The 18,891-nt window shown below is 50.5% G+C and overlaps 8 protein-coding genes across 8 annotated transcripts; 6 read left to right on the plus strand and 2 right to left on the minus strand.

Annotated features, from left to right (window-relative positions):
- Positions 1-175: 175 nt before the first annotated feature.
- Positions 176-1,189, minus strand: COCCADRAFT_21862 (uncharacterized protein; the record flags this gene model as incomplete). The annotated part of the gene is made up of 1 exon (XM_007708666.1): positions 176-1,189. The coding sequence occupies one exon, from the start codon at positions 1,187-1,189 to the stop codon at positions 176-178; it is 1,014 nt and encodes a 337-aa protein (XP_007706856.1).
- Positions 1,190-1,613: 424 nt separating this feature from the next.
- On the plus strand, positions 1,614-2,246 carry COCCADRAFT_82024 (uncharacterized protein; the record flags this gene model as incomplete). The annotated part of the gene is made up of 1 exon (XM_007708753.1): positions 1,614-2,246. The coding sequence occupies one exon, from the start codon at positions 1,614-1,616 to the stop codon at positions 2,244-2,246; it is 633 nt and encodes a 210-aa protein (XP_007706943.1).
- A 528-nt stretch (positions 2,247-2,774) lies between these two features.
- Positions 2,775-4,781, plus strand: COCCADRAFT_550 (uncharacterized protein; the record flags this gene model as incomplete). Its single annotated transcript, XM_007708639.1, has 1 exon — positions 2,775-4,781. The coding sequence occupies one exon, from the start codon at positions 2,775-2,777 to the stop codon at positions 4,779-4,781; it is 2,007 nt and encodes a 668-aa protein (XP_007706829.1).
- Positions 4,782-5,356: 575 nt separating this feature from the next.
- Positions 5,357-6,338, plus strand: COCCADRAFT_551 (uncharacterized protein; the record flags this gene model as incomplete). The annotated part of the gene is made up of 3 exons (XM_007708640.1): positions 5,357-5,419; positions 5,500-5,728; positions 5,791-6,338. 3 exons carry the CDS (start codon positions 5,357-5,359, stop codon positions 6,336-6,338), a joined length of 840 nt encoding a protein of 279 aa, XP_007706830.1.
- A 388-nt stretch (positions 6,339-6,726) lies between these two features.
- COCCADRAFT_82021 (uncharacterized protein) lies at positions 6,727-7,691 on the plus strand (the record flags this gene model as incomplete). The annotated part of the gene is made up of 2 exons (XM_007708754.1): positions 6,727-7,003; positions 7,075-7,691. The coding sequence occupies 2 exons, from the start codon at positions 6,727-6,729 to the stop codon at positions 7,689-7,691; spliced, it is 894 nt and encodes a 297-aa protein (XP_007706944.1).
- Positions 7,692-10,254: 2,563 nt separating this feature from the next.
- On the plus strand, positions 10,255-13,831 carry COCCADRAFT_81950 (uncharacterized protein; the record flags this gene model as incomplete). The annotated part of the gene is made up of 7 exons (XM_007708755.1): positions 10,255-10,531; positions 10,595-11,134; positions 11,187-11,457; positions 11,511-11,593; positions 11,653-13,082; positions 13,138-13,466; positions 13,531-13,831. 7 exons carry the CDS (start codon positions 10,255-10,257, stop codon positions 13,829-13,831), a joined length of 3,231 nt encoding a protein of 1,076 aa, XP_007706945.1.
- A 900-nt stretch (positions 13,832-14,731) lies between these two features.
- Positions 14,732-14,899, plus strand: COCCADRAFT_82165 (uncharacterized protein; the record flags this gene model as incomplete). The annotated part of the gene is made up of 1 exon (XM_007708756.1): positions 14,732-14,899. A coding segment is annotated over one exon (168 nt), but the record flags the coding sequence as incomplete, so codon positions are not given.
- A 191-nt stretch (positions 14,900-15,090) lies between these two features.
- On the minus strand, positions 15,091-18,772 carry COCCADRAFT_82282 (uncharacterized protein; the record flags this gene model as incomplete). Its single annotated transcript, XM_007708757.1, has 5 exons — positions 15,091-15,792; positions 15,849-16,024; positions 16,091-18,207; positions 18,270-18,709; positions 18,755-18,772. 5 exons carry the CDS (start codon positions 18,770-18,772, stop codon positions 15,091-15,093), a joined length of 3,453 nt encoding a protein of 1,150 aa, XP_007706947.1.
- Between the last annotated feature and the right edge of the window lie 119 nt (positions 18,773-18,891).

An 18,891-nucleotide genomic window follows, 5' to 3' on the forward strand; every position in this document is an offset into this window, starting at 1 on the left:
AGACAGCCAATGCCATTACTCCCCAAGCCTCCAGAGACACCGGTGGCTTGTCATGCCATCCCCTAGCATGACACCGCCACCATCATACGACATGTTGATGGACATGCTGTAGCCAAAGCGTTAAACCTCCTACATGACCCAAACGTCAATCTGACTCGTGCCTTGATGCGTCTAGTTAAGGTGAATAGCTGCCTCGCTCTTCAATCGACTTGAGCACTTCCTCAGTATGCTGCCAAACCTTGTCCACCCCGCCGTCGTCTCGAAGCTTTCTCGCATTGTCCGTGTCTGCCAATATCTCGCCATTCCAGTTGAGAAGGTAGCTCCCGCTGCCCACAACACCATCGCTACCCACCATACTCGTCGTCTCTGCAGCCACACGTGGAGCGTAGATAGGCGAGGTGGCAGCAAACAGATGCCGCTCCCCACTTTCCCCCTGGGGAACAAACATCAGCCGGCCCAGCTTGGAGAGCACAAACTTGGCTACTCCATTGAGCGGCCCAAAAACTTGACGCGTTACCCCCGTCTCAACCCCCGATGGGTAGGCGTGGATGTACGTCGTCTCGGGGTGCTGCTTAGCCAGCTGGGCTGCGGACAAAGAAAGCATCGCGCTCGCATGAATCATGACATTCTTCAGGCTAAACGTGTTCTTGAGCGAAAGGTCCGAGAAGTTGACTCCTTTCAGTCGCAGGCCAGCCTGCGGATCCAAGACTGCAACTACGCGCGAAAGCTCGGTTGATGCTGCTGCTGCATCCATCAATGGGCTCAGCTGTTGGATGAATCTCATGCGTGCATAGTAGTGCAACGAAAACTTGCGATCCAGTCCCTCGACTGTCTCGTCGCGGCCCTTGAGGGTAAGATATCCGCACGTCATAAAGAGTATGTTGACGTGCTTTTCCTTGCTCTTGATCTCATTGCATACCTCGTCCACGTTCTTCAACAGCGAAACGTCCTTTTGGATAAAGCTTACTTTTGACGCCGAGTTGATCTCGCGGAGCTCGTCCACAATCTTGCTTGCTTCGGTGGCATTGCGCCCAATGAGGTAGACGGTCGGCGAGACCGTGTGACGGACTAGCTCGCGTGCTGTGAAGAGGCCAATTCCGCTTGTGCCTCCGACAAAGACGGCAACAGGGTTGGGTAGGACAGACTTGAGCGATGCGTTGTGACTGCGGACTTCTGATATTGCGACCATGATGATGATGATGATGATGAGTAATAGGGTAGCTTTGCAGACTATCTTACAGCGGCTGCGAACGTCTTATGTACACGATGTTTATTGTACAACTGTGCCACCGGCAGGCAACTGGTCCGAAAAGTCTCGGTGTTCGTCCGGCCCCCAACAACCAAACCATGCATAATGGCAGAACAAGTGTTGTAAGCCAATAGGGGCCCACTGTACAATCGCAACATCACATTGGCAGCTCCATGCAGGTGATGCTCAATGCGGCTCAAGCACAAGTCTCGGTAGCCTCCGAGCATAGCGCTACTAGTACTAGGTCCCACCAGACCCTGATTCCCTTGCCTCTCGTCCCCACTTTGCCCGTCTCTCGAACACACGGCATCATGACTCAATCTCCATCTCGAGCAGCCTTTTGGGTTCAAGAATCGCGTCCACGATGAACGCACTCGGTGATCTGTCTCCCACCCTAGATCCAACTCAGCTTGCCGCGGGGCAGGCGCCTCCCACCCCGCCTCACGAGAATGCCCTCGACGATGTGTATGGCTCTGCGCCTTCGTCTCCAGTTCTCTCTACACATGCCCCGCAGGCACGGCGCCATGAAATCCTTTCCGACCTGCCCTCTCGTCAGCGCGCCCTGGATACGGATGCCTATCGAGAAGGCCTAGCAACTAGCAAGGGCCAGTACGTACAGCAAGGATTCGACGAAGGCTATTCTCTCGGGGCAAATCTTGGACTCAACACAGGCTACATCCTCGGTGTTCTGCAAGGCTTTGTTGCCGCATGGAAGAACCATGATCAGCCAGTACACAAGGAAGCCACGGAAATCTACAATACGGCTCGGACCGAATTGGCCATAGAGCAGCTTTTAGGCAAACAATGGGTGGATGAGGAAGGCATCTGGAAATGGGGTGTCGTGGGCAAGGAAGATGATCCTACGTTTAGAGAGGTCGCCGCTCACCATCCCGTGATACAGAAGTGGATGGATAAGATCCAAGAATTGGCCAAAAGGTGGAATGTGGACCTCAAGGCAATAGACAAGATGCATGCTTTACAAGAACATGAAATCTGAGAAGAGGACGAAAAAGACATAATCGAATACACGGGACTCAAAGTCCTGAGAAGCAGTCTTTGCTTGGTCATGGGAAGCCTTGGTACACTGCTTTAGTAAATCAAAATCCTTTCCTCGCTCTTGGTCCGTCGGCTCAGTCGGAGATAAAATCGCCTAGCACCGATGGTATGAAGCCCACTTGAAGCTTTCGTTATTGCTACAACATTACCAGTAGTATTTCCTTAATGTGCACATTAGTGCAGTAAACTCAGAATCAGCTGTTTATCTTATTCCATGTTTTTTTGACATATTATTGTGGTGGTACTGATAATTCATAGTAAAGGCGGCTCGTTTTGGTCTGGGTTCTCCAGTTCCACCGATCGACCGAAAGCCTCGGAGGTTCAAGGTTGTTGCCTTCTGAACGCACGGACCAGAAAACACCGAAAATGCCGTCATGACTATACGGCCAAAGATAAACTCCTGTTGCGACATGCTTACCATGCCAAATCTCACCCGTCTCGTTTTGCTCCAGCTCTCCTCTCGACAGCCATGATACATGGCTTGTCTGCTCTTCACCGAGCACATGCACATAACGCCACACTGCGATTGCTGACGTCAGCCACTTGCCCCACGCGCTTGTACCAAGCACAACTTGCGCGCCGCCTGCAGACACAAGCATGGGAACCATTGCGCCCCCCAAACCCTGCCGACCTGCCCAAACCCAAGCAGCGCAAGATCAAGCCCCCTTTTACCCGTCGAAAATGGGTGCGCCGTCTCGCTGCTGTCTCTGCACTGCTCGGCGCAGGATGGGCAGTTGACCGGCAATTCAATGCCTCGTCCATCACTCGCAGTCTGCGCACATTCAAAGTCGGCCTCTTGATTGGAATCGATTACAAGATCAACTTCCGTGCGCACCCACCGCTTGCAAATAGCATCGAGGATCTCCATGCCAGGAACGCGACTAGAATCTTTGATCTTCTGCGATACAATGGCGGGTTGTATCTGAAGATCGGCCAGGCCATTGCTATGCAGAGTGCTATCCTCCCGCCGCAGTTCCAGAAGATGTTTCAGCAAATGTTTGACGATGCGCCGCAGAACGAGTGGTGGGAGGTGGAGAAGGTCATACGGGAAGACTTTGGCAAGAGCGTTGAGGAGGTTTTTGGCATTGGCTTCACTAAACAAGATGGCCGGGGTATCATGGAGAAGACTGCTCGAGCTAGTGCAAGCGTTGCCCAGGTCCATTGGGCAAGGCTGACAGATGGAAGAGAGGTAGCCATTAAGATCCAGAAGCGAGAGATTGCACAGCAGGTCGGATGGGATCTATGGGCTTTCAAGGTGGTCTCCAAAGTATATACATGGTGGTTCGGAATTCCCCTCTATACCCTCGTGCCATACATATCAGAGCGCCTAATGCTCGAAACGGATTTTGAAAACGAGGCAAACAACGCGGTAGAGATGAAGACATTGGTGTCTGGAGAGCCAAGACTCAATGGACGAGTTTACATACCCACTGTTTACCGCGAGCTTTCCAGCAAGCGAGTCATGACAGCCGAGTGGATAGAGGGGGTCAGATTATGGGATAAGGAGGGAATTACAAACAGCTGGAAAGGAGGATGGCGTTGCGGCAGCCCAGGTGCAGGCGGCGAACAACTACCACCTATCCCACAAGATGCGCCAGTGGACACTCATGCTCCAGAAGATGCCACAAAGCATGATTTCTTCAAGCCGGATCGCAGCTACTGGCGGGGCAAGGACGGCAAGGGCGGTCTAGGCGTTTCGCTGAAGACTACGATGAATACCATTGTAGATCTTTTTTCGGCGCAGATGTTCTTATGGGGCGCTGTACACTGTGACCCGCATCCGGGTAACATTTTCGTTCGCCGCCTCCCCAACGGACAACCCGAAGTCGTCCTCATCGACCATGGCCTGTACATTCGCATGGATCCCAAGTTCCGCCTTCAATATGCTACATTCTGGAAATCACTATTGGCTTTCGACAATGACAAAATCGAGGAGATTGTTAGTAGCTGGGGTGTCAAACATGCAGACATTTTCGCCTCTGCAACGCTCATGCGCCCGTACGAAGGCGGTGACAAGAGCGTAGCTAAAGTGCTCAAAGCCGAACGCAAGGGCAAAGACCAAGCCGAGCGCGCTTTTGAAATGCAAGCCAAAGGACGCGATGCCATCAAGCTTATTCTTGGCGACGATGCCAAATTCCCACGTGAACTTCTCTTCATCGGGCGCAACCTACGTATCGTTCAGGGTAACAACCAATTTCTCGGCTCTCCAGTCAATCGTATCAAGATCACTGGCTTATGGGCTAGCAGAGCCCTAATCGAGAGCAAGGATCTGGATGTGGGTGAACGGTTGAAGAACTGGATTCAGCATCTGCGCTTCCGTTGTGTATTGGCGCTCAGCGATGCAGTCTTCTTCTGGAGCAAGATCAAGCAATTGGTTGGCGTGGGTCGAGGCATGGAAGATGACATTGAGGCGCATATGCGCGTTATGGCCAAGGACTTTGGTGTTGAGTTGAACCACGGTGTGTTTGAGGGATAGACGGTGATGGAGATTTGTATGAATAGATGGATGATAATAGCCGCTCTTCTAAATTTATACTTGTTTCATAGAATACAGGTTCCCTGAATGCGACCCTCAGCTGTGTATGCAATGTAAGCGTTTCGAGCTGTCCACCACCATTACAAACGTCCAAGCTCGTGATGACGCGCCTCATTGAATGTGCCGAGGTAAGTCGCAGAAGACGGTCAGACACCTCAACCTGTCCACTGCAATACCATTACACCCATAGCCATCCCCATCTCTCATAGGGTGCTCCGCTTCCCCCCCTCATCTCACATTTCTCAACCAAACTTTCCGTCCCTTTGCTCCACTTTTGACGCGTTCAACGCGTTTTTGCCGAACCTCGGCCAGAAACGACTCGACTCGACTCGATTCTTGCGGGGAAAGCAACGGGGGGATTACTATTCAGGGACCATCACCATCATCACGTTCCCAAAGATTCAAGGGGGAAATCTCCAACTTTTCCCATAATCGCTTTGAGATAACCTTGTTTCGTTAAATCTTTGAACCTCTTGAAAAGAAAAAAGAGAAAAACAATATCGACTAAGTCCATCATGTCTTCCTCGCAATACTCGGATATCGTATTTGAAATCCGCAACCAGATTGGTATAATCAAGGTACTACTAACTTTTTTTCTTTGCCTTTATCTACGCACATTTGTATTATTGGATGTAAATATAATTAACACATATACAAGTTCAACCGCCCGAAAGCACTCAACTCCTTCGGCGGCAATCTCATCCCCGACGTCATTGCCGCACTGCGCGTGCTCAATGAGCATCCAGATACCATCTTCACCGTTTTAACGGGCGAAGGCCGGTTTTTCTCGGCGGGTGCGGATGTCAAGGCTGTTGCCCGGGTGGGTGGAGAGGCGTTTAAGAATGAGGGTGAGAACAAGCTAGTGCAGTTGGGGAGGTCTACTTATGGTAAGTTTGCTGAATCCGATATCAAGACTAGTACTGTAGTAGATCTAACACGGTGTGTCTAGCAACTGAACTTCTACGCTCGATGATTGATCACAAGAAGGTTCTCATCCTTGCGCTCAACGGCCCTGCTGTCGGTGGCGGTGCAGCATGGTTCCCCGGTATCGCGGATATTGTACTTGCTTCATCGACTGCATGGCTCCAGTGCCCCTTTTCTGCACTCGGCCTCGTGCCTGAGAACGGCTCTGCGTTGTCCTTTGCCCAGCACATGGGCATTCACCGTGCAAACGACTTTCTCATGTTTGGTCGTAGACTCACTGCGCAAGAACTGCTTGATGCAGGCCTGTACAACTATGTCTGGGACGCGACGGGCGACGAATTTCAAAAGAAGGTTGTGGAGTTTTTGGAGGAGCAGTTGAAGGTGAATGATGGCAAGAGCATGATTGAGATGAAGCGGTTGCAGAATGCGCCGATTAGAGATGCGAGGATGATGGCCGTCGTAAACTCGATTGATGCGCTTGCGGAGCGGTTTGTCGAGAATGCGCCGATGAAGAGGTTTGAAATTAAGAGGAGGGAGTTGGAGGAGAAGAGTAAGGCTAAGGCGAAGATTTAGAGTGTAGAATCTGGGATTGATAGGTGGTTTGGCGGAAGTTTGTGGCACGTTTTGAAAGATCACACACAGAGTACACGAATATATTTGGGGGTTTTTTCCCTTAGAATCTGGACTAGCCTTAATTCCGTCTTGGAGCATACATCAGAGTACATTTGCACGGTGGTACAACAATCTCCGACAATACTCGTGTACTACTAGATGGCGCCCCGCTTTAACCTCCACCCCTGTCGAATCCGCAATCCCCCACATCTTTCCGACATCGCGTCAGGTAGCCCCGGGAGAACACATATCCAAGGTAGATGAGTATTCCAACCCTGCCATACAAATAGCAGCCTTTCAAACTTACAATTCCTAGTTCAGAATCCCTTGATCGAATAACGTCATCACAATGGCACCAAACTGGGATAGACTCATCCGCTTCATTGCAACAGACGGCCGCGAGCTGCGGGGTCAACCAATTCTTCCCTCCGCGGACTTTGATATTGGAACGACAACTGAGGAAACAGGACTAAAAGCTAAAGTCATCGATGTAAAAAACAATGACATCTTTGACCCAGCGACAAAAGTCACAGACGAGGAAGTGACTGTGAAGAAGCTTCTCGGTCCCGTGACACAGGATGAAGTCCCGATTATCCGATGCATAGGACTGAACTTTATCAAGCACAGTACGTTCCCTTGTTCTTCCAAGAAAACCACCACATATAACCACTTACTGATCACTTAATAAAAAAAACAGTCCAAGAAGGAGGGCGCACACTCCCCCCCTTCCCCTCCACCTTCATCAAAGCAAACACCTGCCTAACCGACCACAACGCCCCAATCATCATCCCCAAAATCGCCCAAGACAACCAAGCCGACTACGAAGGCGAACTCTGCTTCATAATCTCCCGCGACGCAAAAGACGTCTCAGAATCCGACGCCTTCAGCTACATCGGCGGCTACCTTTCCGGCAACGACGTCTCCAGCCGCAAACTGCAGCGCGACCCCCTCCTCGCCGGCACCGTCCCACAATGGAACTTTTCAAAAGGCTTCGACACGTACGCGCCCTTAGGCCCGCAAATCGTCAGCACAGCCGTCATTCCTGATCCGAGTGTTTTGCAGCTGCAGACGCGCGTGAATGGCGAGTTGCGCCAGGATTCGGGTATTGATGATTTGTGCTTTAAGATTCCGACGCTGGTCGCGTATTGTAGTCAGGGGACTACGTTGAAGAAGGGGACCGTGTTTATGACGGGGACGTGTGCGGGGGTCGGGTATGCGATGGCGACGCCGCAGTTTTTGAAGCCGGGGGATGTGGTGGAGGTTAGTGTGACGCCGCATGTTGGAACGTTGAGGAATGTGGTTGAGTATGCTTGATTGGGGAGGGCGGATGTTGTTGTGTCTTCATGGTTCGAAGGTTATACGGATATTGAGCAGTGCACTTTGAAGAGAAAGAACCGTAGTGAAAACAATGAAATCTTGTTGAATAACAATCTCAGATCACAGAGATCACTTCAACCGTGTGAACCTGCAAACGTCCAACCCACACAACTCACGAGGAAAATCTGTCGTCATGGCCTATCACCTCTTCAAGCTAAGACAGTTTCAGGCAAAAAACTGACAGTTTGTCAAATACCCAAACAATCCTTAGGGTAACCTTCCCACGGATCGAGCCAACGTCCCGGTGTGCTAAAATACCCATCACACGGTCTACCCATACGACATATGCTATACGACAGGGCGTACGATGAACTACACCCAGTAGCTCCAGTCCCAGCACCGGCTTATCTACGGGAATGACCAAGGACGCAATCTCCCCGCCAGTGACCCACAACAGCAGTAACTTGTACCTAAGATCATCGCTCTCCAGTTCCTGCACGGCGTTCGTCAAACAAAAGAATCTGCGCTGTAAAGGCATGGGACCGACACGGAATGCCTTACAGACGGTGATGTATGTAATACGAGACAAATCCACACCCGGGGGCGGGCAGAAGCGTACTTTCTCGCACGTGAAAGCGGACCGACTCTAGCAAGGTGGGGGCAGTCCCAGAACCGTTCTTTTTTACGCAGTATAGAGAACAGAAGCAAGAACCTTGGAGACACCAAGCATACCACCATACAAAAAACAGAGAATTGTGAGAAGCACCATATCGTATGATGGCTTCGATCGATCACTACCACGATTCTCACGGGTTTCCAGGAGCGTACGCGCTGACCACCGGCACAAACCAGCCAAACAGGCCAATTACGTGCATACTTACGTATGTATGTACCAAGTTGCATATTCCCTTGCACTACGCTACAATCATGCCACCCACCCACACACTTCTTCTCCCCACCGAACCGGGGCACACCCTCCTAAGTTGTACTTACTACTACTACTACTACTACTACTACTACTATTACTACTACTTACTATCTACAATTGGGGAATGCCGAAGTCCGATCGCAGGCCCCACTCACCCTTCGCCAACGCCGTTGGGGCAATCGTGGGGGGTTTCCCATCACTCTCTCTCACACACACACACACACGGTAAAGCATGGTTCCCACAAAAATTCAAGGCAACGCTGGCGGAAGGGGGGACACAAGCCCCCATAGTACTAGCCCAGGCTAAGGTTTTCTTGGGATAAAAAGGCTTGTTGGATCGTCGTCTGGGTCTGCCGTTCGCGTGTGGTGCGGGTTGACCCACCACCATAACAGCTGCCAAGTTGCCTACTAACCAACCAGATTCGCTCTCTGGTAGGAGAGAAGAGTTTCATGTCGTTTTTTTTTGCACTGCCCTTTGGTACTAAACTATTTTCGGGGGTTGTTTGCGGCAGCTTGATGATGCCCTGCATGCTCGGGAGTTTTCTTTTTGTCTGTGCGGTATAGAGTAGTACAGAGTATGGGTGCCTTGATGACGCTTGGCTCCCCTGCTCGCCGCAATACCCTTGGAAAGGTACCATGGTGGCGGCGGGAGCGTATACAAAGTCACTGCAAACGAGACACATGTGTCGAAAAATCCTTTTTTTTTCTCTTGTTCGGTATGCGGGCACTCGGGGAGGCGGTGTTTGAAAAGGAGCTGAATACTACGTAGGTGTGCGCGTATATCATGTACACATGTAGTCACCAAAGCAAGCCACGTCGAGATCCTTCGCCGGGGCAACCCTCTCGAAGTAGCAAGCCGTAGTTCAAGAAGGAATCAAGTCATGCGCAGATGGACACTTATGATACAAAAAAAATAATGGAAATGGAAAATCGCGCAAGCTTGAGAGGGAGGGAGTTTAGGCGGGGGGAAGCTTAGTCTGCCGTTTAAGAGTGTGGCTATGGCGGGCATTCGAAAATCGCTCATGGCTAACCACCAAGAGTTTGGACTCGACCATCTTACCGGAGTAGCAACAATGCCGTGGCATTCGCTGCCGTGCAAAACGTGTGACAGCCGCCTGTAACTGGGGCCACGCCCCTGCACCGCTTCTTTCGCTCCTTTTTTTTATTCTCTCTTTTCTCTATCAAAGTGTATGAGGTATTTGTGCGTCCAATCACGCGGGGCGGGCCCCCCAGTAAGACGAGGCCGTTTCTCACGCATGTCATCTGCGGTTGCTGGTATGCGGGCTATGCCTTGCTTGGTTTGCTTGTAATCATACACGCGCGCAGGCTCGAAAACAAGGACAGGCAAGACAAGCGCTCGTTGCGATTCTGGGAACCCTTCTTGGGGAGGGGCCCCACGGCGGAATACTACTAGTAGTAGAATAACAAAAAAAGGGAAGGACAAGCTATCCCGATGCTGGGCTGGCTGGTTTGTTGCATCACATATAAAACAAGCCCTTTCACGTAATTGACCGGAGCCGTTGCCTTTTGACTGAACGCGTTCCATCTTCTCCTCTCTTTCCTTCACCTCTCCATTGTCTTCTCTGAGAGCCAACCTGTTTAATTGAAACCGCGCTCTCAATCACCCTTCACATGGACAACGAAGAGAAGGGAATCCCCCGTGTTCGCTTTGGGGAGCTCAATCTCCCCGCCGAGGCAGATGGATACGTGACACACGACCGGCGCCATGAGCGGCCGTTGTCAAGACGGTCCAGCGTGGGCAGCATGTCTATTCGCAGTACTGGCGCGCGTACGGTTCAGCCAGAAACTGCTCTGCCCATTGCCTACCGCACACTGTCCATTGAGGTTGACGAGCGTCAACTTGAGAAACAAGCCGAGACGAAAAAGGCAAAGGAGAAAGCAGCAATTGGTGATTTAAGCCTTTTGTTTCGAAATTGTCGTACGATATGATTATACTGACTCTGGAGTATAGATGTGGCGGGCTTGGAATGGCATACTCTCGCTGTCCCCGACTTGTGCCAGCGTCTGTCTGTCGACACTGAGCGCGGTCTCTCCGACGACGACGTCAAGCGACTCAGGAATCAGTATGGTCTGAATAAGATCACTCCTCCTCCCTCTGGACTCTTAGGCAAGCTGATCGGATACTTCTTTGGTGGTTTCGGAAGTATCCTGATCGTTGCTGGTATCCTGGTATTCGTCTCTTGGAAGCCACTGGGCAGTCCCCCAGCGACAGCTAACTTGGCGCTTGCCTGTGTGTTGATTGCTGTCTGGCTCATCCAGGCGGGATTCAACGCGTGGCAGGATTGGTCGACGAGCAAGGTCATGGCTTCCATTGGTACTATGCTTCCAGATGCGTGTATTGTGGTTCGCGGCGGCTCGCAGACGAGCATCTCGGCTCAGGACTTGGTTCCCGGAGACGTCATCGTCATCAAGCAAGGAAACAAGCTTCCGGCTGATGTTCGTTTTATCGAAGTCTCTGGAGATGCCATGTTTGATCGCGCTATTCTTACGGGTAAGTTGTTGTTCTGTGTGTACTTTGTATGATAGAGATTAACGCCCCACAGGTGAATCCGAACCAGTCAATGCCACCGTCAACCGAACCGAAGACAATTATCTCGAAACCAACAATATCGGTATGCAAGGAACGCATTGTGTTTCTGGTAGCTGTGTGGGTGTCTGTGTGGCGACTGGTGACGATACGATTTTCGGCCGCATCGCAAAGCTCACTTCCAACCCCACGACTGGCATGACCCCACTGCAAAAGGAAATTTGGCACTTTGTGCTCATCATTTCTGCCTTTATATTCTGTGTTGTGGTCTTTATCATCATTCTCTGGTAAGCTTGTTTGGGTTGTCGATTTATGGAGCAGCTATACTTACACAGTTCAGGGCCGCTTGGCTGCGAAAAGCGCATCCCAAATGGATCAACGTGCCCCAGCTCATCGTCAGTTGCGTTTCTGCAGCCGTTGCTTGTACGAGTATCCCGATATCTATATGCTCTGAATGCACACTGACTCAATTCCCCTTCTAGTCATCCCTGAGGGTCTCCCCATCGCGCTCACCACGAGTTTGACCATTGTCGCCAACATGATGCGCAAGAACAAGATTCTCTGCAAGTCCCTCAAGACCGTCGAAACACTGGGCTCTGTCTCCGTCATTTGCTCTGACAAAACCGGTACTCTGACTAAGAACAAGATGGTGGTCACCGATGTGTGTTCTGTGGATAAAACCTACACTGTCGACACAGCGCTCAGAGAAATGGCCGCTGCTGAGTTCGTAACTGATGGCACAGTACCAAGGCCTGCCGCTATCGACCAGATCCGCATCATCGGTGGTCTCTGCAACTCTGGTGAATTCGACGCCGCAACCATGCACTTGCCTATTGCTGATCGCAAGATCAACGGCGACGCAACGGACCAGGCTATTCTCCGACTCTCCGAGTCCTTTGGCTCCGTTAGTGAGCTCCGGAACCAGTGGAAAAAGACTTTTGAGATTGCCTTCAACAGCAAGAACAAGTTCATGGTTAGAATCATGGTCGCTGCTGATCAGCCCAGCACCAGCAGCGTTGGTACTCTCCTCGTCAAAGGCGCCCCGGATATTCTCCTGCCCCGCTGCGAACTCGCTCTGAACGAACAGGGAGAAGAAGTCGTCATGTCGGATCTCAAACGCCAGTGGATCGAAGGTGTCAAGGACGACTGGTCGCGCCAGGGCAAACGTGTCATCCTTCTCGCCCGCAAGCCCACCATTGTCGCTACTTCCGGAGCCCAAGAAAAAGATGTCCTCGCCTCAATCCGCGACGGTCTCACATTCGTAGGCATTGTCGGCATCGTAGACCCCCCTCGTGACGAAATCTCAGACGTCGTGCGTATCCTTCGTGGCGCCTCAATCCGCATCTTCATGGTTACCGGCGACTTCAAGCTCACTGCTCAGGCAATTGCTGAGGAATGCGGCATCATTTCCAACTCTTCCATTGTAGATGATATCTCTGCTTTGGACCGCTATGGCAATTCTACTGGCAAGACGAAGCAGGCGATTGTCCTGAGCGGTTCCGAGCTTATTACGCTCAACGAGGCTCAGTGGAATCAGCTCTGTGCATACCAGGAGATTGTGTTTGCAAGGACTACGCCTGAGCAGAAGCTTCGTATCGTCAAGGAGTTCCAGGCCAGAGAGAATATTGTAGGCATGACGGGTGATGGTGTTAACGACGCTCCCTCGCTCAAAGCCGCTGATATTGGTATCGCTATGGGCGGTGGCTCAGACATTGCCATTGAGGCTTCCGACATGGTTCTTCTCGACTCGTTTGCCGCTGTTGTCGAAGCAGTCAAGTACGGACGCCTTGTTTTCGACAACCTCAAGAAGACTATTGTGTACTTGCTGCCAGCCGGTAGTTTCAGTGAGCTCTGGCCTGTCGTTACCAACGTTGTCTTCGGTATCCCGCAGATTCTGTCTTCCTTCCTCATGGTAAGTAACATAATTCACAGAGTTTTTTTTAAGTACACAAGCTAATTTTTACTAGATCATCATCTGCTGTCTCACCGATTGCGCCGCCGCCGTCACACTCGCATACGAGAAGCCCGAAGCCGACGTCCTAGTCCGCCCTCCCCGCAACATCAAAAAGGACAAACTCGTCAATGCCCGCCTCATCTTCCACGCCTACTTCTTCGTCGGCCTCCTCCAATGTTTCCTCGCCTTCACAATGAGTTTCTGGTGGATCGAGCGCAACGGCATTCCCTTCACGGCCATGTGGCTCAAGTTTGGAAACTACGATCCACAATACAGCCCAGAGCTCATAACCAAACTTACAAATGAAGCGTCCAGTATCTACTTTGTCACTCTGGTCGTCATGTACGTTTTCCCCAGTCACATTCCAACTTTCCAAACCCAACAAAGCTAACATTGGAACGATAAGGCAACTTTTCAATCTCCTCGCAACACGTACCCGTCGCCTCAGCATCTTCCAGCAACCTCCTATTTTCAACAAGGCCACTCAGAACCTCTCTCTTTTCCCCGCCATGATCTTCGCCATCGTAGTCGCCTTCATCTTTCTGTACATTCCTTCTCTGCAAAACGTCATCGGCACCACTACTGTCCCCGTCGAGCACTGGTTCCTACCCGCGGCATTTGGCACCGGCCTGCTGCTTCTCGACGAAGCGCGAAAGTACTGCGTGCGGAATTGGCCAAACGGCTTTCTCGCGAAGATTGCCTGGTAAATTCCAAACGCGAAAGTCTTTTTTTTCCCCACGCGTAACCCATTTTACGAACATTGATTTAGTTAAATATAATGTAAATTTTAGACAGTATTGTGTACAAAAGCAGATGAATGATGGCTGGTTTGTGATGATTTGCGTGGAGGAATATGATACCCGTTGTTCTGTGAAGGAATGGAATTTGCTGGAAGGGTGGAATGGAATAGATCTTGAATAAATAGGTTGAATACGAAATAAACTAAAATGTTGAAGAGACAGAGAGCAGACCAAAGATGGAAAACTTTTTAGGTATCGGAGTGCTGTGCTGCATTGCGTTTCTCCATTGCAACTGTAGTCCGTTATGCTGCTTCCTTACTTAGTATCGCAACTGTAAGTCAACATGCTACTTTCTTACTTATTTCAACTGTAGTTCGGTTTATTATTTCCTTACTTACTGTAACTGCAGTTCAATATGCTACTTTCCTACTAATCGCAACTGCAGTTTACTGTGCTGCTTCCTTACTTATTATTGCTACTGTAGTTCGCCGTTGCTGTTCTGCTGCATTCACTGCAACTACAGTCAGCGTAGTTCCTGATTTGCTTGTTGCCCATGTACCATATAAGGATCCAAATCACCACAACTCGACTTCACTCTTCTTCACACCTCGCTCTACACCTATACCCCCCCTTTCCCTACGGGAAAAACCTAGATTTAGCCGATACCCATCAGGCCATGCCATCAGTATCGTCAGCATGGGATCTCTCTCTTCTACAACATGATTAACCAAGGTCTTCTCGACGAGCCTACTGGAAGGTTGATCTTGATTCTGTCACCTTTGGCAAGTAGACTGCTGAGATGGATAACATGGGCGCCATTCTGGACATTGGCACATTTGTGAGTGCTCTCCCCTCGGCCAACGTGTGCTTGAAGATTTACATGCTAACTACGAGAAGCTGATTAGTAGAATCCATACTTTTACTTATCGCAATCGCGCATCGGACAACACAGTTGCGGCACCTGTCCCTGAACCCAGCTCGGATACTCCGCACCAATCGGCAACCGTCGCTGGGCAAAGGGGAGGGGGTGAGTGACACCAATCGACATCTGTCGCTGAGTAGCCACACTCGGATGGTAGACGGGCTGTGAGGGCAACACCATTATCTGTCAGTTACAGTAGCTAGTCACTGTCACTTATGAGCGATACGAATTAAACCACTCTCCGTCACAGTCAACAGCCTCATCTTCTAGCTAGCCCTGTCTATGTCAAATTGTATTGTTCCATTCACTCAACACGGATAATCTCCATTCCAACACCACATATCAGAATCCTTGCACCTGTCGTACCATCGCCCGTGTCCAACACAGCCATACTCGACACGTCTGCGACACTGGTCTTGATCTTGCCTAGCCTCCTGATCTTCAGGGCGTCTTCGGTCACCGGCCGACTGCTACTCTCGCCTTTCGCGTCTGGATCTTGTAGTGTGATTTCCCATTGCCTGACCCACTCGTCATTCCCAGATGTAAAAAGCGTTATGTGAGACCCGCGCCGATACAATGCGCATGCTGTGACAGCCGATGCATGTGTGCGATTTACGAGTATAGGAGGAGAAGCGTATGATGTCGTAGGCGACGCTGTAAGTGAGGGTGAAGAGCGCATAAGCAAGAATGCCAGGCTGCCATCATCGCCGCCGGACACAACCAATGTGGTGTCATTATCCAAGCTTTCAGACACCATAACCTTGGAAGAGTTTTGGTGTATCTTTGCAGGGTTATTCCACGTCAATTTGGATATGGTATCCGGAGATTCTGCAGACAAGCCATGTGTCTTATCTGGTAGTGGCCATGTCACAGCATGACCGTCTGTACCAGCCGTCAAGATCGTAGTTGCAGACAAATGTACGCACTGTGTAAGACATGATGTGAAATAGAGACCTTTGGCGAGAGGCTCCCACTTCGTGGCAGCTTCAGCATGGTAACGATAGGCCTGGAATATATCAATACCAGAACTGCAATGGGGGTCAATAGAGCAGGAATTCTTACCTTGATACTAGAATCTGAGAACACCATTGTGATCAAATGGGCAGTGTCGCAGGTCGTCACATCGAAAGACATGATTCTCAGATCTGCATACTCGCTTTCTGGGGTATAGACACTCTCACAAACGACACCAATGTCAAGAGACGATGATGGTAAATCCCGGACACGCCACACATAGACTACGACAATGGTTAGCAAGTTGTACCGTCGTTTCTGTGACTCGAGAATGAGAAACCGGAACTTACATTCTTCGCATCCGCCGCTACTGAACAGATAGTCGCCATTCTCTGACCACTGGAGATGTTGGATACCGGTCGTGTGTTTTCTGAGCGTCTTTCGGCAAACCAGACTTCCCTCGGTATACTGGAATAATTTAATATCCGTGTCTTCAGCGCCTGTGGCGATGAGACGATTGCGAGTCCTTGTACAGTCCTTGGACGATACGGTGAGCGCTTTGATTTCACGCCCATGACCACCAGACCGGATGACTGTATGGTTCATACCATGTTGGCTATAAATATGCATGCTAGAGGCTCTAGTCCACACAAGTGTTCCTCCCAGTGTTGAATATGGACGATATGTCCAGCTTCTATGCGCACCTCCTGTGTCGATGCTCATCACCTCTTCTTCGTTGGTGACATCGTAGAGATACCATTTCTTACTCGAGAAGCCATGAACAAGTAGACGATTCTCCTGCAAATATAGGCCCTCTAGATTAGGACCAAATGGCATGGCAAGGTCGTGAACTAAGGTGCTGGACCCTGTAGACAGATCCATATCATGCACAGTAAGACGTCCATCCCGCCCAGCTGAGTACAATTGGGCCCGGGATGGCTCTGTAGGATAATCGATCCATTTCAAACAAGTGACTGTCTCCCCGCTATGTGCTTTCTCGATGACCTTGACCAACGTGGCTTGGCCTTCGTCCACATCAATGCTGTACAAGGCAATGGAACCACGTCGAAACCCAACAGCTATGAATTCTCTATTAGAGATTCTTAGATGGGCCATACTGGTGACAACAGATCCCGTCAGATGATCTGATATAGGTACTTGTACGTGTTTTGATATCTCCGTATCGTGCGTGGGATCCACATATAGCAACTGCGCTTTGCCCTGCCCAACAAGCGTCACGAGTAACACTGTTGCATTCTGGCAGGAAGATCCAAGCACATCTGCGGCGAATATTTCGCCGACCTTACTGCCCATTGCATACAGTTTGGACAATGTCGCGGCATCCTTACGGTAAACATAGATGCTGCCGTTAGCCCCTGCGATAAATGCAATGCCAGGTTGAGAGCTACTTGCACAAACAGAATAGCCGGCAAGGTCTTCGGGCTGTCCAAGGAGGGTAGCGCTTGACAGAAGGCTTGTGTCATTCCGATCCGAATCAGAAGATAGGGATGCCACCAAAACTTTGCCAGAATTGGTTGTAAGTAGGAATGTAGTCTCGTCTACAAAGCAATAGCTTCTGAAAAATTCTGCCTTTTTCGAGGATTTTTGAACACTGGTGGATAGAGCATCTGCGCTACCAGAAACAGTAGACTGTGTCCATGATAGTACATCATTCACTGTGTATTCGGCGACACCGTGAGGTATATTGTTTACAGCCTGTAAAACTCGAGGCAGCGGTGTGGACGTGATCTTGCTGTCGGCCCCTCCAGCTATCACTTGCTGCGACCCGGTGGGATTATGAGCGATGATTGAAGACCACATGTTCTTGCCACTGTGGTGTGCGGCACAGTCCAGCTCTAGTAATTTGTATGGAAGATTGGATTTATCTGCAGAGTTTGGCGAAAGCTCCCAAGTCCTTGCTGTGGCGTCTTCTCCGGCTGATTGAAGTAAAAGCGACCCACTACAGGGCGATGTTTCGAGAAAGCGTATTGTCCAGACACGGGAAAGATGTCCCCAACCGATGGCTAGACAATCTGAACTGCCAAACTCGTGGGCGTCAAAAGCCTCGTTGCTGAAGCCAGTATGACGCGTCCTTGATACTTCAGCCTCATTATCCTCAGCTTTTGGAGTGGTAGCATTCGTATTAACATCTGAGACATCCCATACGCGAATCGTTCGATCATCACTGCAACTTGCGACCACTCGCCTCAATTTCTGGCAGCACTCGGTTGGGAGCTCCTCAGAAATACGTACACCAAAGATGGATCCTTCGTGACCGAGAAACACGCGGTGGATAAGAGATGCCTGGCCGTCAACATTGTCATCAGACCATGACCAATAAATGATCTCGCCAAATGCCGTGCCAGCAGCGACAAGGACCCGATTCAGATTTTCCCAGAACAGGTGCGCAGAGTAAAGGATAGATCGAGAACTCGATGTCAAGCCTGAGATATTGACTGAGATCGGTCTGAGAAAAGTATGTCAGTGAATGTATCCCGATTGAGCCAAGATAGCGTCAGGGATGCGCACCTGTCTGCCGTCGCTGTATCTGTGTTTTTCTGGACTGTCACCTGTAGCAGAGCATTATGAGCGGTAACAGCAACACAAATTCCTTTTTGATACGGCGTGTCATCAGTCAAACTTGCTGGTCTAGGTGCAAGATCAAAAATCCAGTCTGGCGCTTTAGCAACGTTGGATGAAAAAAAAGTCAAGCAATCATGATCATCAGTCACCGAATAGATCTCGACGGCACGGACTAGTCGCCCTCCCCAGGTGATGAGCTTGATGAGACGCGCATGCTCTTCCGAATAGATGCGTATACCGTGCACTGCCTGCGCCTTGAAGACGCGCTGCGAAGCAATGCATCGTGAGTTCTTGGCATGATAGAAGCGCAGAAATGGGCCTTCTGCGGCAATGTATAGGGAACCACACGAGGCCAATGCGGTCACGGGTACGCGAGTGCATTCATGCTGCTTTGATCAGTAGCAGTCTAGGCTTTTTCGATGCGCTCTCACATGCAGAGTCGGTGACATTGGCGACGAAGGGCGACACGTGAGGTGCGAGAGTATGGCAGATGGAAATTTGGGGTTGAGTCAGCCCCGCGCGACTTCCGTTGCGAGTGCAAGGCGGGGCAATGACGAAGCGTTTCTGG

This window comes from Bipolaris zeicola (assembly GCF_000523435.1).
Source record: "Bipolaris zeicola 26-R-13 unplaced genomic scaffold scaffold_3, whole genome shotgun sequence".
Taxonomy (NCBI): domain Eukaryota; kingdom Fungi; phylum Ascomycota; class Dothideomycetes; order Pleosporales; family Pleosporaceae; genus Bipolaris; species Bipolaris zeicola.